We start from the raw sequence: 17,524 nt of genomic DNA on the forward strand, positions 1-17,524 counted from the left end.
CTTTTTTTCAGTTCACTCTTCATTTATAAATTCCATGTTCTATTCTTGACTGAAACTTTAGACACTTTGAGTGTAGTTTGTGTGGGTGTTATCTGCAGAGCCTAGGACAGAATATATTTATTTCATTCATACATCTGAAGCACTCATGATAGCATTCTTGCAAATTAATGTGTACCTGTGGTTCTAAGGATAGCATATTTGCAATTCTTCTCGCTAAATGTCACAACCACTGCAACTATTTTAGAAGAACCATCTCCATGAGACTTGGCTTTGCCATAACTAATATACCTCAAGACTGAGACTGTCACTGGACCTCAGGTCTCTCCTGGTTTGACTCTTAGCTTGGTATCCCTTAGGAGCCCTGGTTTTGGCTTTTCTTCATTTTGGGTGGATTGGTATGGTTCAATATTTATCACATCATCTGGACCAAGACTTCCATCCATTTTAATTCATGGGCTGAGACTTCCTAGATTCTCTGATCATAGTTTGGAACATCCTTCCATCTCTAGTAATGGTATAGAACATCTCCATCTATCTCTAGCCTGGTTATGGCTCATTCATCCATCTTTATTCATGATGTGAAGGATCTGTTTTTCTCTGATCAAGGTGTGGGATACTCATCCTTCTGTAGTTAGGCTGCAGATCACTCTTTAATCTCTGACCATGATGCACAACATCCATCCATCTCTAGTTATGGTGTAGAATATCTCCATCCATCTGTGGCATGTGTATGGCTCCTCCATCTTTATTTGGTTATGGTGTGCAATATCCATCCTTCTCTGTTTTTTCTAGTCTTGGTATGGACCATCCATCATTTGATGATCAAGGACATGTATCCGTCTCTAGTTAGGGTGTGCAGCATCCATCTTTCTTTGGTAATGGTGAGCAACACACATCCTTCTCTGATTCTCCTAGTCATGGTGTGGACCACTCATCCTTCTCTAGTCATGGTGTGGACTATCCATCCATCTCTGGTCATGGTGTGGACCATCCAGCCATCTCTAGTCATAGTGTAGCATCCATTCATCTCTGATCTGAATATGAAACATCTACCCATATTTGATCATAGTGCAGAGCATCTTTCTATCTATGATCATGGTGTGGAGTATCTGTCCTTCTGTGGTCATGGTGTGGACCATCCATCCATCTCTGATCAGGATATGTAACATCTACCCATATTTGACTATAGTGTGGTGCATCTTTCTGTATATCGTCATCATGTGGAACATCCATCCATACATCTATCTCTGGTCAGAATATAGAATATCCATCTAGTAATGGTCATGGGACAGAGCATCCTCCCTTTTCTGTGCAGGATATGTAATATCCATTTAATGCTGGTCAGGGTACAGAGTGCCTTTATTGCTTGTCAGGGTATGAAGTTTCCATCCTTCTGTGGTCACAGTGAGTAACGTTCAGACCTTTCTGTTCAGCATGTAGATTATCCAACCATCTTCAGCCATAATATAAAGCATACATTTTTCTCTGATCATGGGGTGAAATATCCATCCATCTCTGGTCAGGCTGTGGATCATCTTGATGTTTTGGAGTAAGGTGCATCAATATTCATTCATTTCACTGTTTTTTCCAGGTTGTTATTTTGGTTAGCATACCTTGTTTGATCCACATGTATTTTCCCAGATGCCTTTTCTAGTTCTTCTCAATGCATTTAAGGCCCAGTTCTTGCAATAGTATGGTCTATATCCCATTAAGCATTTCACTAGTGTCTTGGTAAAGTATAGTGATCTGTATTAACATTTTCTAAGGGGCTGTCTTACATGCTTAGAATTAGTTATTACTGCTTTATCAATGAATATCAGGTTTCACTTAGTCCAAATGTAATATCAAGTTTGCTTTTAAAACAGCTTAGAGGATGATGCATTTGTGGCTGCAGTTATTTATTTATTAGTATTTAATGTCTAGGAGTGTCCATTTAGGCAGTGTTCATTTTCAGTGGAGTCCCAGGGAATAATGCAGCTGATGTTATGCACATTTAAATAAAATACACATTAAGCATCTTTGTTAATTAGTTAATGACCATACATGTCTGAATATGCAGTGAACAATTAGAATGACTTTAAAAGAATAATCAGAACAGACTATGGCGATATTGGGTTTAACTAGAAAAAGTCAAGTCGATAATTCTTGCACCATACAAGGAACATGCAGAGCTGACATAACTACAGAAATACAAGACAGAAGCAATGTATGTTAAGTATGAATGTTTGTATGTGTTTTGTTTGTTTATTCATTCATTTATTACTTTAAGATTGTTAATGAGAATGGTGGAATGTATGTAGACCACGTTCAGGGCAAGTTCTGAGAGAAAAGTGCCACAGATGTATTACTCACAAAATATTGCAAATATATGCAAACTGTTTATATTTAAATTCAGTAAATAGTGTAATAGTGTAATAGTGCATTGATTAAGTATATGACAATAGTTTTTTCATGTAAGTATGGAAATAAAGCATTCTTGTATAATACAGTCCCAGTGCAATATAACTAGCAGTAAAAAATAAGTTTTTAGCACAAGCTGTTCAGATTTATTTACTTGTCATTCTCAGGTATTCTAAATGTAGTTCTCAAATAAGAACACAACTCAAAAGGTGGTAAAAGCACCAAGAGGTGGAAAAAAAGTGATATGTCAGGGATGATTAAATGAGCTGACATCTGATCTACATGACAAGTACCAGTTTTTGAAGATAAAACTAAACTGAGCCTTCCTGAATGAATATTTATCTGTAGTCTGATAAACAGTTAGACATTGTTCCACAACTTTCAGAGTGTTACTTAGAAAGTTGATTCAAGTTATTGATTTAGTGAAAGTGGGATTTTAGAATGGAGTGAGGTGTCCGGAGCAGAGTTTCCTCGGGGATTTCAACGTTCTTTATAGGATTTTACCATGGGATACTTTGTGTGAAGGAGCAGTAGCTTCGTGCTGAGTTCAGCATGTGCTGTTCAGTGTAGAGATCTGACCAAGACAGTGATGTGGTTTGAAAACATTCCAAGAAGTAAATGTAGCTACTGTATTACAACATGTGTGAGGGTGCTGCAGCTATATAAACCTTTTGGCATTAAATAGGTGCTCTAGCATGATCACTTATGAATCTGTTTGCTTTGTGTAGCATACTGATTTCCGAGATGGTTGACTGGATTGAAGAGCAAATCAGATTTCAGGTCCCATCTGTCTATACCTGATAATTTGAAAGAAAGATGAACAAAATTCACATGACTGTTAAAGTAAATGCTTGATGTGTGAATTATAATGTAATAGTTACATTTCATCACAGAAGTAAGTTTAAAAGTTTTTATTAGACTGGCGGTAACAATTGTTAGGAATTATCTTTTTCATTTATTTGAATTTCGTTTTTTTCCCTTTATGATAAGAGGATGTTAATACCTCTGGAAAAAAAGCAGTTTCGTATACATTTGTGTGTTCTTTTGAAAGCCAGATGACTTACCTGAATACCTTTAAAGTCAAGATTATAATGTTATCACTGAACACTCTTTTAAATCCCATTGGCCCCTTGAAAATTGAATTCTAGTCTCAGGAAGAATATTGGATTAAAGGAAAAAAGAAGTCAGCATTTTTGTTCTTTCAACTTACTCTTAGTACAAATTGACTGTAAATGAATAAGTCTGCCTCATCCTGTTTGTGGGGTGGCAAGTGAAAGCAGGTATGTTTCCTTAGTCAATGTTAATTGTTTTCAATAATAAAATAATGATTGTATAAATGTGTGAGTATGAGAAATGTGATGATGGTGGCATTTGCATTATTAATGGATGTTAAATACTTTTGGAAACATAAAGCATATTGAAATGTCTTAAAGTTTCTGTTTTGTTTATTTCTCTTGTTCATTGTCACAGCTTCTGGATCCCCCTGAATGTGGCAATGGCTATGTCGAAGCTGGAGAAGAGTGTGACTGTGGAACACCTGCGGTAAGTAGTACCTGCAACTTCTTACCTGCTTCTTTTCTAAATGGCAGCTGTGTTCAAACAATAATTCCAAAACGTGTAGTACAACCTTTTAGCCTCTAAGAATACTTTTATCTGAAACTTAAAATAACTGTAGTTAGCTTTTAGCCTACCAGAATGCAAGGTTATTTTTTCTTTATTTTATTTAACAGGTAAGTAAATTTGATTGTTAGGATCATTTTTTGTTCACAACCAAATAAATGAAGAAAAACATAACCAGTATGATTTACTACCACTTAATGGAATTGCATTTGAATGAAACTAATAGGTTAATAGGAGATTACTAGGCTAACAGCTTAAGAGCTCTTACAAACCTAGCTAATATAACCAGATTTTTCCCAATATATGGCACATATGACCCCTAGGGGCGAGGATGTTCATAGGTCCACAGATTATTATCAGTAGTGGATTGATCCTGGTGAAAACAGATTCTCAGCAATCATTAGCAAAGCTGCCAAACAACGAGCAGCTCTGAGTGTAGGTTCATATGTTCATAGACTAGTACTAAGCTAACTACCCTTATGGGCCATTTTAAGCCTAGCCAATTACCCCATGTGAGAATCAAACCATGCACCTTGTACCTGTACAGTAAACACCTTAACCATTATGCCAACTTCCCCACATGTCATGGGTTTGGACCTATGGCTTGAATATCCTACAGATTGCCCATGTCCATAAGGAACATAGGTGCTACCATGGGTGTGAATTTGCGATTCCTCATCCATTGATCCAAATTATGTTTGAACAGGACCAGGGAAAGGCTTTGCTTAACGTGAATAGGAAGCCTGTTCCAAAGAAAGGGCGATTTCTGAGACACATATCTGTCTCTCCATCATGTTTGAGTTGATGACTGAATTTAGATCCCTTGATCAGGTGTCCCTCGTGCTATTTGACTTGCAGATGTGTAGCAATGCCAGCAGGATTTGATTTGTGAGTGGATTGTAGGTCAAGCATAGGTCACCTCATAATAGTCGGTAGGAGACAGAGTAGAGGGATAGGACTTTTAGTCTATCCATATAGGACATGTTGTTTACACCCTGTATTTTCTTTGTGAAAAACTTCTGAGGTCACTCCAGCTGCTGTGGGTGCCTAGTCAAGTTACATGCCAAATGATACACTGTACTCGGTTATTGGTCTACTCAAATGGTTGGAGCAATTTGACCGAAAACCCACTTGACTGAAACTTCATGTAACTGAATCTCAAATCACAGAAAACATTATACATAACAAAATACAGCATGAAATAATATTGTTGATGTGAAACCTTGGCTAACATTTGATATATTTGTCAAACTGTTGTTGAGGTTTTAGCTGATATCTGAGAGACTAAATGAGTACCTGCCACGATTCCTCAAGAACACATCCCTGTGACACAACTGCATGGCCAAAACATCACACAACTCACAGTATGAGTATAGAGATCCTCATATTCCTTATTTATCGCATAAACAAACTAATGCATCATACAAAGGAACATTTTTTTTCAGGAGGAAGTCTAACTTCACCAGAACTAAATGTGTGTATTTTTCTCAGTCTGAGATAACTGCACCTCAGCAAAAGAATGATTAGCAAAAGGGGGTGAAAAGCTAAAGTCCCAGACAACATTTGAAATGCTCTGCATGGGATCACTCATTGCCAACAAATAAGCCACAAAGCATTATAAAGAATGGTGAACTTTATATCACACGGGATCACCCAGTACCAGTAGTTCAAAAAATAGATGAAAAAAAAACAGATATAGTAGTCCATGAAAAGAAGACAAAAGAGCATTGATTATTGAAATTGCTACACCCTATGATTACAGTGTCCTATGCACAGAGAGACACAAAGTCATAAAATAGCACGATTTGAAGGCAGAAACAAGGGCAATGTAGAAGGAAAGATACCCAGACAGTTTCAGTAATAATAGGAGCAATAAGTGTCATAAAACAGAATTTACAATATTACTTATATGTGCTACTGATACATGTAACCCTGTATGAATTACAGAAGGAGGCAATTCTGGGCACATTTCAGGTGCTGATAAGAGCACTCTTGGCTAACTCAAAGACTGAAGCAATACTAATTTTATCATCAGGAAGGTCTGGGGAGCCACAAAGCTCAGTTATTAGCCCCATCTCTGAGAAACATATCTGTGTCTTCAGCATGTCCTACTTATCTTCCCGCAAACTTTAGGTCTGGTAATCATATCTACTAGATTAAAAGACCTAAATTTTCCTTACAACAAAAATAGGGCATGTTGGAGAGGCAGATGTGTTTCTCAGAGAATTTTCTTTCTCTGGAACAGGCTAACCATCCATGTGGAGCAGAGTTCCCCCTATCCCTATTTAAGTGCAACTTGGACCAGTGGATGGGTAATCATTCCCGGTCTAGCTGCTATGTCTCTGATGGACAGAGTCAGTCAGGAATTCACCCCCTATAAATCAAATATCGCTCAAATTTGTGGGTGACATTTGGGTTATGTGACTAGGCTTTTAAGGGCCGAGTATGCACCTATGAACCTATGATCTCTAATCATACCCTGACTTAGGAATGGAACCCATTCCCATCATGGTATTAGAGTCCCATAAGACTTAGAGAAATTAAACTATGAGAAAAAAAAACAAATTTGCGAGGTATATAGTGAGCAACAGCAAATGAGCAACTGCTACTACTACATCCTTTGAGTTGTAAAGCTTGACAGTTGGGATACAAGCAATTCCATATTGAACAACAGTATGCAAGTCAAGAAATGACCGTGTCATCAGTGTACAGAATAATGCTATGCTTTGAAGGTGTTATTGCTAGTGGGTTAATGAAAAGGATATATAGCAGGGGCTAATAACTAATCTTTGTGGCTGCCAAGACCTTCATGTTTGTAACAAAGATATACAATAATCCATGGTACTGTGGAACAGTATCTTACTTAGATAGAATGAAGACCTGCATAGTGTGATAGTACTCGGACTGTTAGGTAACTGTTAGGTGAAAGATCAGCTAATAATCTGTCATGGTAACTGAGGCTTTGGATAGCTATGCAGGTAGTATGTCAGTTGGTTTTCCTACTGTGACTGTTGTTATGGTAACTAAGGCTTTGGCTAGATGCACAAATATTACATCAGTTGGTTCTCTTACTCTGACTGCTGTCATGAAAATTAAGGCTTTGTCTAGGAGCACAGGTAGTATACTGCCACTGCTGTGAATATGGTGTTGGTGAAGAAAGGCAGTGCAGGTTAGTGTTGTGTCCCTTTAAACTGTGCTGTCAAACATTAAACAATATAGACTGCTCATTTTGGGCATTTAGTTGCACAGCCACAACCTTTTCAAGTAGTCTGGCTGCTGATGCAAGAGGTGGAACAGGACTCTAAATTTCATCCTTGGATTTTGAGCAGTGCTTTGGCAGAGACACAATGGTTGCTGTTTTACATAGCGCAGGAAAAAGTCCAACTATACGTGACATGTAGATAGTGTACCTTATAGGAGCAACAGTGAAGATATCAAATCCTCAGAGTAACTTTGGACAAACCCCATATAAACCATCATCTCCAATGAGTGGATTTTTTTTCTCTACTTTAGATAAACAGACTTGATTAAAATGAAGATTACTGGAGAAACCGAATATACCCCTAGCTGATGTATTAATGGTTTGCTTTACTTATTCATATGTATGCATTTTCTGGTGTATTTCTGATTGGTGTCATTAGCTCCATGTTGTATGCTAGCATTATGGTAGTGACTTAAGGCATTATATGAAAGAATAGATTTAAGAAGAACAAAATTACACTACAGTCGTTTGCTAAGGATACACTGCAGTGGTGCTACTCAGCTTTAGTTTAACTTACTGTGCATATCTTCATATTTATGTTAATATTGTCTTAAATGGGTGTGCTATATATTGTTGAAGAACATATTGTGAAATTTCATGGTGGGAGACAGAAAAATGTACCACCACTGCCAATGTGTAATACACTATACTGGAGATATTACTAATTGCTTATTAGCCTTTATGAATATTTGCATTATTTCCATATATTCCTTAATATTACCAAATCCTAGTAACTTACAAACTGTTTATGGTGTCAGATGAAACCTTAGTTGATACTGACTGCAACTGACACTGCACTGTGAAATGTACAGCTTGAAAGGTATTGTGTTTAGTTTACATTGCTATTTATAAATGTAGAAATGATAATTCATGTTTTTGTAAGTATCTCAAAAAGCAAGCAACCTGGAAGGAACTGCTTGCCTTAATATAAAACTTTAAATCTGGCTAGTAAAAGTATTGTTGATACTATGTGTCCATTGTATGATGTCAAAGATATGAAATGTTTGTGAAACCCTAAATATTTGGCATTATAATATATTAATACATTGTAATGCTGTGGTGGTGCAGCGGTAGCGTTGTTGCCTCATAGCAAGAGGTTCTCCCGTTCGATTCTCGGCTGGAGTGCGGGGAGTGCCTTGTGTGTGGAGTCTGCATTTCCTCCCCGCGGTTGGGTGGCATTCGAAAGACATGCGTAAATGGGCATGCCTTCATTGAAGGTTGGACGTTGAGCTGGCACCTCGGCATTCATGAAAATCTACTGCCAATCATTAGCAGACCGGAGTTTCGCTGTGGCGACCACTAACCAGGAAAAGCCGAAAGGCAAACAATATAATATACTAATACATTGATGTAAAGCATTTTAATGTATTGAGTTTCATCATTGTAAAGAACTGTTTTTACTAAATAACATTGATGTTCATATTTTTCAAACTGTTTTTGACAAGATATATTTGTTTGGCTTAATTTTTTTTTTAATTTGTTTTACGGGAAAATGCGTATGAATGAAATAATTTCTTTAATCTGCTAGAAGTATGACATTCCATAGTTGCTAGGTATTAATGACTTAAGAAGTTGCATTTCCGAGATGAGTAATGAATAAAAGAATGTTGGAAAAGCGTGTGTGACACTCCTTGATTGAGATACAGGATCACTGTTAATAGTCAGGATAATGGATTGATCCTGTTTTGCCCTTCCATCTACGTTATTGACTTCTTTCGAGAAACCTCTGGAGTTACTTAACGAAGTTACCTGCCTTTGTTTCAGAAACATAGCTTTAACTTCGTTAGTCACACGTTTGCACTGATTTCTGATACTACAATACTGTTTAAAAAGCCTGATCACCAACGATAGTAAGCCTCTAAATCATGGTGATAGTTGGTGGCCAATCACAGATAGTAAGCCTCTACATCATGGTGAGAGTTGGTGGCCAGCCAGAGATATTAAGCCTCTACATCATGGTGGTAGTTGGTGGCCAGCCACAGATAGTAAGCCTCTAATGCATGGTGATAGTTGGTGGCCAGCCACAGATAGTAAGCCTCTACATCATGGTGGTAGTTGGTGGCCTGCCACAGATAGTAAGCCTCTACATCATGGTGGTAGTTGGTGGCCAGCCACAGATAAGAAGCCTGTAATGCATGGTGATAGTTGGTGGCCTGCCACAGATAGTAAGCCTCTACATCATGGTGGTAGTTGGTGGCCAGCCACAGATAGTAAGCCTCTAGTGCATGGTGATAGTTGGTGGCCTGACACAGATAGTAAGCCTCTACATCATGGTGGTAGTTGGTGGCCAGCCACAGATAGTAAGCCTCTAATGCATGGTGATAGGTGGTGGCCTGCCACAGATAGTAAGCCTCTACATCATGGTGGTAGTTGGTGGCCAGCAACAGAAAGCTTCTCTGAACTCTAAACTGTAATAAAATTTGTTTGGATTTGCTGTCTGTTGATTTGAGTAAGTTCCTTGTTCATTGTACTTATCTGAATTAAATATTTCACACGCTCAAGAGATAGTGCATTGGCTGAACTTCTGCAACTACTAAATTTTGGCTTACGGCTTGCTATTGGAACTGCCGAATACCATTAGGAGAGAGGTTCAACTCAGTGCTTCCACTTACTATTCATTTACTGGCATTATTAATCTCATTGTGTGAGAACTGCAGTGTAGAATCATTGCTTATTCTGCACAAAGAGAATATATGTTGTCACTGTACTTTGCCTATGGAGAGTCCTTTAGTGCACTGACTTACTGTTACAACTGTGGACATTTGCCATCATCGATTTGTAATCTATATTCTGATATGCATCTGCCCATTGTATGTGCTTGTGACTGGGGTGTTTGCATTTATTATATTTTGAAACTGTTACATCTACTCTGTAGTGGTTTGCAGGGCTGTAACTCTTTGGCCATGAATATTCCATTGGATCTTACAGTTTTGAATGTGAGATTACTTTTGTTTATCTGTATATAGTGAAGACTGTGGTTGATTGCGTTTGGTATCCTAAGAGTTGTCACAGCCTTTATCTTTATTTCGTTTTGTGTTTGAGTCTTTAGCATTCAGAATCTCGACTGTTAATTAGTTGACAATTTCATGGCATTTTGGTGATTGATTAGACTTCAGTGTAACTTATTTATAGTTTAATATTGTTTTTAAGTTTTGTTATTTAACAGTGAACACATTTGCAAATTTGATTCATGTTTATATATTGTAGACATATTTTGGCCACTGCTTGTATTTGTGTTATTTTTTTCTATTCATTGTAAAGTGCAAAAGGTAAAAACACTTTAATAAAGTTAAATATGAAATTTAGTGTGCTAAATTTATGTCATAGCTTTCTCATGCAGCAAAGGAGTGCTTTAATTCTACCGGAATCCATGGTGTTGTGCTGGTCAAAGTCTGACTACAGATTGCTAACAGGCTGATGTACATGAAGCAAGACTTGTGTTAAATTCATGGTAGCCCATATACTGAAATAGCTTATTACAATTCTGTTTTAATCCATGAGACTTTACTGATCAATGGCAGATTACAAATGTTTGTATTTTTGTCAGTATCAAGTTGGTTTACATTCAATGAAAGGTTGTTTTAATTCTGTGGTACTTCATGGGATTAGCATTCCTTTGACTGATGCAATCTAGGGAACTGTAATCCTTTTAACTTAATAACAGTGGCAGGGAAAGTCTTGGAGAGAATCCTGAAGGAAAGGTTGGTAACACTATTAATGGACAACAGTCTTGAGGGCAGCAGTCAAAATGGGTTCATGGTTAGAGTAATTTTTCAGTCAAATCTAATTCAGTTCTATGACTGGGTTACAGGTAAACTTGACAGGAATACTAGTAGATATAGCCTATCTGGACTTCAGCAAGGCCATTGATTAGGTCCCACACAAGAGAATGCTAGGAAAACTGGAAAGGTTTGAGGTACAGACTGACACTGAGGAACTGAATGGCTGCATAGTTAAATGGTAGGACACAGAAGGTTGTGGTAAGATGGACAAAGTTTGGAGTTAGGAAAGTTATTAGTGGTTTATTGAAAGAACCTATTCTAGGTCGAGTGCTTTTCACTGAGTTTGTCTCAGTTATATCTATGGAATCAGAGAACTGGATTAAAGTCTTTGCTGATGACACAAACACAGGTACAGTGGTGGAGAATGGGGGTGAAGTGCCTACTGTACAATTTGGGAAGGCTAAACAAGTGAACCAAAAGGTGCCAGGCAGCTGTTAGTGAAAACAAATGCAACATACCATACTTAGGCCACAACAACTTTAGAATATTGCATCAGCTAGAAGGAGTAGAACTGACAGCAAAAATGTGGCTGGAAAAAAAACTCTGTAGCTCTTGATCACAGCTAGAATGGAACACCAAGATCACATTGAGAGTTTAGTGGCAGCAGCAATTAGAACACTACAGTGCATTTGTGTGTATGCAGGAGGGTTAGGTCCCAGAAGCCGACAGGCAATATTTATAATGTATGTGTCATAGGTCAGACACCTTGATTACTCATTGCAGCTGTGGAGGCCAGATAAGAAAAAGCACAACATGCTTCTGGAAGAAGTCCAGAGGAAAACTACCATAAACTCCAATGGAATGTAATGGATCAAGTATGACCTAATGTGTGACAGGGCTAGACACTCAGTGGTGTGAAAATTGGTTCTTGGTGATGATCACTGTTGACATGGCACCCTGACCCCATTTAATAAATGGGGAAAACAGGGTTGATGCCAATGCTTGAAGACCTATAGCTCTTTTCACATGAGACCAGAAAAGACAGGGGCTCACAACACTGGTGCACAAGATCTGTCCATGAGATGGGAGGGGGTCATTCTAAATAAGAATGATGAAGGAGGGAAAAAGGGGCACATGCAGCAAATTGTAGGCACTGGCACTCTGTATCTCTAAAAGTACTTTATCATTGTGAGTGTTGTGTACCCATGGAATAGAATATCAGAATGTGTGATGGAGAAGAAATCCACAGAGACATTCTAGTGGGACTTGTACAGATAAAAAAAAGATAGGGGTAGGGATGGAGCAAAGATGGAAAACTAATGTGCTTAAAATAGCAGACTACTTAGACTTACTGTCTCCTTCTTCTACTGTGCAAGTGTAATGTAATATAATATAGAAATGTTCACACTGCAGGCAAAGATGGCTGCCACTGATTAAGTATAAGCAGTGAATTTATTTTCTTTTGAGAAAATATAATTAAGAAGTACAACTAAAATCATAAATCATAAATAGCCCAGATAGTACCTAAAACGTATAGTCCATATTTCTACTTAACAAAGTTATTATTTAGTTTAGCAATAAATTCAGAGGGGGTGCAGTAAACTACAATATTGCATTTTAATTAATTTTAATGTATATTTACACTGACTATGCACTTGAGTACATGTTTACCAACAGTCAAAGAAAATGAGAACCTATCAGTGTATAGGCAGCAAATATAAAGAATGCCAGTAGATCAAAGAAAAGATGTCAAAATAACTTTTACCATTAATGGAGCATTTTCTTCTCTCCAGTGTTGTCTTACCTCTGAGTGTGTGTGTGTGTGTGTGTGTGTGTGTGTGTGTGTGTGTGTGTGTGTGTGTATATATATATATATATATATATATATATATATATATATACACTAATGAATATCCCTAGGACTTAAACACTTTCATTTATGATCTAACACTGTATTACCTAATCGAATAGATGCCCAAAACATGAAGCTTGACAACCTCTTACTATATAATAGTATAATTTCCGCTGCTATACACCTGTACTTTGAGAGTGCTACACCTATGATGCTACTTCCTTAGGTCATATGCAATTCTCATGTTCTTTTCCCCATTGCACATGCTATGTTTCTCCTTCACCTATGTGTTATTAATGTAACAATATGTAACTTTGTAAATTGTATGACATTTGCTTTTGTATCCCGTACGTTATTTGCTGTAAATGTGGAACTTTTCTCCCCGGGCCTCCACTGAAAATGGACATGTATCCAGTCAGATCATCCTGGTCAACAAATGTAAAATAAAATAAATAAAATAAAAAAAAATAATATATATATATATATATATATATATATATATATATATATATATATATATATATATGTTAGTTTGGGTGTGTGGAGCTAGTTTGGGTGTGTGGAGCTATCCCCTTCAAAAACAAGTATTCCTCTGAAGTTAAGCAAAGTTGTTTTGGAGGTTTTCTTTTTCAAGCAACCAGCATATGGTAGATTTTTTTGTTGCTGGATCAACATGCATCCAAACAAATTAGCTTAAGGAATTGAGCATTGTGGAAACCCTGGGCTTGCCAATCTACAACTGGTGGAATACTGTGGTAGTCATTCAAGACCAAGGCAAAGCGAAAGGAGGATATGCCAAATGGTAGCAGTTCCGATTTAAAGCAATGACCAGATATTCAATTTTGAGTGAAGTGGGAAAGCTTTTTAAGCTCTAGTTTGAAAGAAAACTCCGCAACAAAGTAAAGTAAAGGATCTAGGAAACAGGAGCATTGTTTGCATATCTAAAAAAATACATAAATTGTTTATACCAGATCTTTGAATGCCAGTTTTATGAGAAATCTTCTGAATTCTAAGAAACTTAATGAAAACAGTGCATGGGTCTGATAAGGTAACCCTACAGAAATAATGCTGTGATTCAAGCCTGAGTCCCTTACGAGAAAGTAAGCTATAAGAGAATGCAGACAAGTTGAAAATTTTCAATTAGGACTGTAATTAGGGAGAAACTTTAAAATTGGATGCTGAGAGGCAGGACTGTGTTGTATATATAATGATCATATATTATTATAAATATTTTTATCTGAATTTGTTAACTAGGATAGAGCACTGGTCAGAAAATTATCAATGTCATTCTCAATCTGGAAATTAAAGTTCTGTTTTAACAAAGGAAAACAACCTTTGTTACAATATAAGTCATTCAAATACTATTACAGTGAAAGCATACCAAAACAATGGAAACAGATTACTGCACAATATGTACAGAAGCCCAAAGCTCAGTAGACTTAATATCAAACACAAAGCTTTCAAGTACAACTCTTCATCAGTGTGACATACTGACAAAGAGTTGTACTTGAAAGCTGTGTGTTTGATATTAAAGCTACTGAGCATTGGACTTTTGTTTTTTGTTCTTGGATTTGCATTTGTACTTAAAGTTCTTTGGCTTGTAAGGTGTTTTTTCTTATTTACTTGACACAATATGTGCAGCAGTATGTGATCCAAGTAGTCAATCATATAGAGAAGGGATACAATTGTAAGGTATTAGGGACACCAAAGACAAATGCAGGCACATAAATATAAAACAGGTACTTGCTTTAATCAAGGCACTCAGCTCTCTGAATCATTTTTGGTCTTCCCAGGTTTGATTCCAGTTGTTACAGACAAATACCACAGTCATGTGATACATCAACAAACAAGGAGAACTAGATCTTACCTCCCCCCTTGAAGACTAGCCATGTTAGGTGGTGATATAGCTTCTCAGCACAATCTGAATCTACAGGCATCCTACATTCTGTCAGAGCAAAATTGTTTGGCAGACAAGCTGAGTGGGACAAAGGCAGACCCTCACGAATGGTAACTAGATTGGGGGTCTTCCAAGATTTGATCCATCTGTAGGGAGTTCCTCAAGTAGACCTCTTCACCACCTCACCACCTCTCCAAACAATCAACTGAAAAAGTTCTGCTCCAGGACTCCATGCAAGAAAGCCTGGAAGACAGATGCCTTTTCCTTTCCTTAGGATTATTCATGTATGCTTTTCCACCCTTTCCACTAATATCCAGGGTACTTCTGAACATTCAGAAGGAATCCCCCAAGATCATTGTGGTGACTCCCTTCTGACCAAGGTGACTGTTCTTGCTTCTTTTGGAAATGACCATGGACAATTACCACAATATCCTTCACAAAATGGATCTAGTCACAAGACCGAGTGTTTTATACATCCCGACCCCTATTAACTTCAACTGACTGTCTGGATGATCGGGTCTTAATTCCCTTTATTCACCTTTTTACTGACATGCTGCAAGTAGTAATGGAGACAAGAAAATCTGCTAATAGAAATTCAGATATTAACAAATGGAAAAGGTTTTCTTGTGGGTGCCAACAGCATAAACTGCATCCATTCAGTTACTTTCCTATGACCTGTCTTACTCCTCTGTCAAGGTTCTTTTCTCCACCAGTTCAGTATGTCTGCCCATGGATCACCCTCTTTCAAAGCATTCCCATGTCAAAATGTTTTTGAAAGGGGTATTGGGTAAAAGATCTCCCAGAAAACCAACAGCTCCTCCTTGAGATCTTATTTTTGTGTCAGAGAAGCTAACACATGCTCTATTGAAACCAGATCATTTGGCTGACTTGAGGTTCTCAACACGTAAAACTGTTTTACTGATTGCTCTGACATCATCAAGAAGAACATCCGAGTTACAAGCTGTTTTGTTGAGTCAGTACTATCTCATTTTCCTTGGAAACAGGGTTTCTTTGAGAACTAATCATTCTTTTGTGCCTAATGTGATACCCAAATTTACTTTAAGCAAAACTATCCATCTTCCTGTTTTCTTATCTGAATCTAAAAATTGGAGAGAAAGGATTCTCCATATGTTGGATGCCCACAGACAACTCTGGTTTTACCTTGGCAGAATAAAATCTTTCAGATCTTTGGATCAGTTGTTCTTTTCTTGCGAAGGTAAGATGCATGATCAACCAATGTCAAAACAGACTATTTCCAAATGGTTGTCTCAGGCTGTTACCTTGTGTTAGGCTTACCACAGCAAAACTATTCCAGGCAGGGTCAAGGCTCAGCTTACCAGAACCATGGCTTCATTGATGTTTTTTTTGGAAAGTGTTGGAGTCTTGAAATATTCTAGAAGCAGTAAATTGGCCCTCAGTGCATACATTTACAAAGCACTACAAGCTTGATTCCTTCTCTAGGTCTCGATCAGGCTTTGCTATAACTATTCTGCAAGTGCTTCTGGACACTTCCCCTTCCCTTATATCTCCTAAATATAGTAAGATAGGGTAATATATCCATATAGCTAAGGCTACTGCAGCAGTGATGAATATGATGAACACAGTTCAGTTTTGTAAGTAAACTTGTCATAACAGTAGATGATCACTTCTGCAGAAGCCATTCCCTCCCTCCACCTCCACGTTTTGTTTTGATTATGCCAGGGTGTGCATATATGTATAATTTTTACTCCTAGGTATGTCCTGTCATGGCTCAGCTCTCCTCTCTCAGTTAACATGGAAACTCTGAAGTGTTTGGCACTCAAATCTGAGTTTTTAGGCAACTCATGATTTGAATGCATGGACAGTGCCCTGAATCTTTGGAAGCTGGTCAACTGTTATATACTTGGTAGTATACAACCTATATAGATAAGGCTACTGTATTAATGATCATTCAAACATCTACTGTTATGGTAATTTTGCTTACACACAATTGTACTTATTCAATCAGGTGATATTGTACTGGGCAACTATACAGGGAAAATTAAAATAACTGGAGTTGCTGATTTGAAAGTTATTTACAAGAAAAAGAAGAAGAAACTATCTTTGCTAATAACTGAAGCTAGTGAACTAGCCTTTTTATGTAGAAAGCCATTTAAACAGATTAATTTAAGCTGGGAAAATTGAAGTACATAAATTGTTAAACTTAACATTTTAGAAACACGTCTAAGAAATATAATGCTATATTTATAAAAGGAATAGTTTTATCAAGAGAGACACCAGGTATCATATGTAGGTTTTTCAGATCTGCATCGGTTGTGTATGCAGTGGATATTAAAAAGAAGGTGAAATAAAAAGACTATTGAAAGAGAAAAATCATAATTACTATAAAACATTTAGAATGTCAACCGCTTTTGTGCCTGTACTAAAACATAACAGAATTATTAGGTTATGCCGGCATTATAAATTCACATTTCAGAAGTACCTCAGGTGGAAGATGTTTTGCCTTGCCAATGTGTGTGTGTAGGAATAGGGTGCAGGCATTTTAAAAATTAAATAGAAAGCATTTTTATTAATAAATGGCTTTGGATGTTCAGTCTAAGAAATACTTGACTATAAAGTTTCATAAAAGAATTTTTATGTACAGCAGTTTATTTTTGGAATGTCATTTATGCTTGCCATATACCAGAGAAATATAGAAAGTTTGTTATACACGGGGCGCAGTTCTGCATGATATCCTGGTTAGCTGAACCACATCACTGGGGCATGTGCAGAACTTCTTAATGAAAAATATA

At 37.3% G+C, this 17,524-nt stretch overlaps 1 protein-coding gene across 1 annotated transcript in view; it reads left to right on the top strand.

Moving 5' to 3' along the window:
• Nucleotides 1-17,524, top strand: part of ADAM22 (ADAM metallopeptidase domain 22) — a 2,281,988-nt gene that overhangs the window by 1,701,879 nt on the left and 562,585 nt on the right. Inside the window, exon 16 of the mRNA XM_044066314.1 lies at nucleotides 3,871-3,942. Coding sequence (XP_043922249.1) covers nucleotides 3,871-3,942 — 72 coding nt within the window. The remainder of the gene's footprint in view (nucleotides 1-3,870; nucleotides 3,943-17,524) is intronic.

This window comes from Protopterus annectens, chromosome 3.part1 (assembly GCF_019279795.1).
Source record: "Protopterus annectens isolate FY-2018-M chromosome 3.part1, PAN1.0, whole genome shotgun sequence".
Lineage (NCBI taxonomy): Eukaryota > Metazoa > Chordata > Ceratodontiformes > Protopteridae > Protopterus > Protopterus annectens.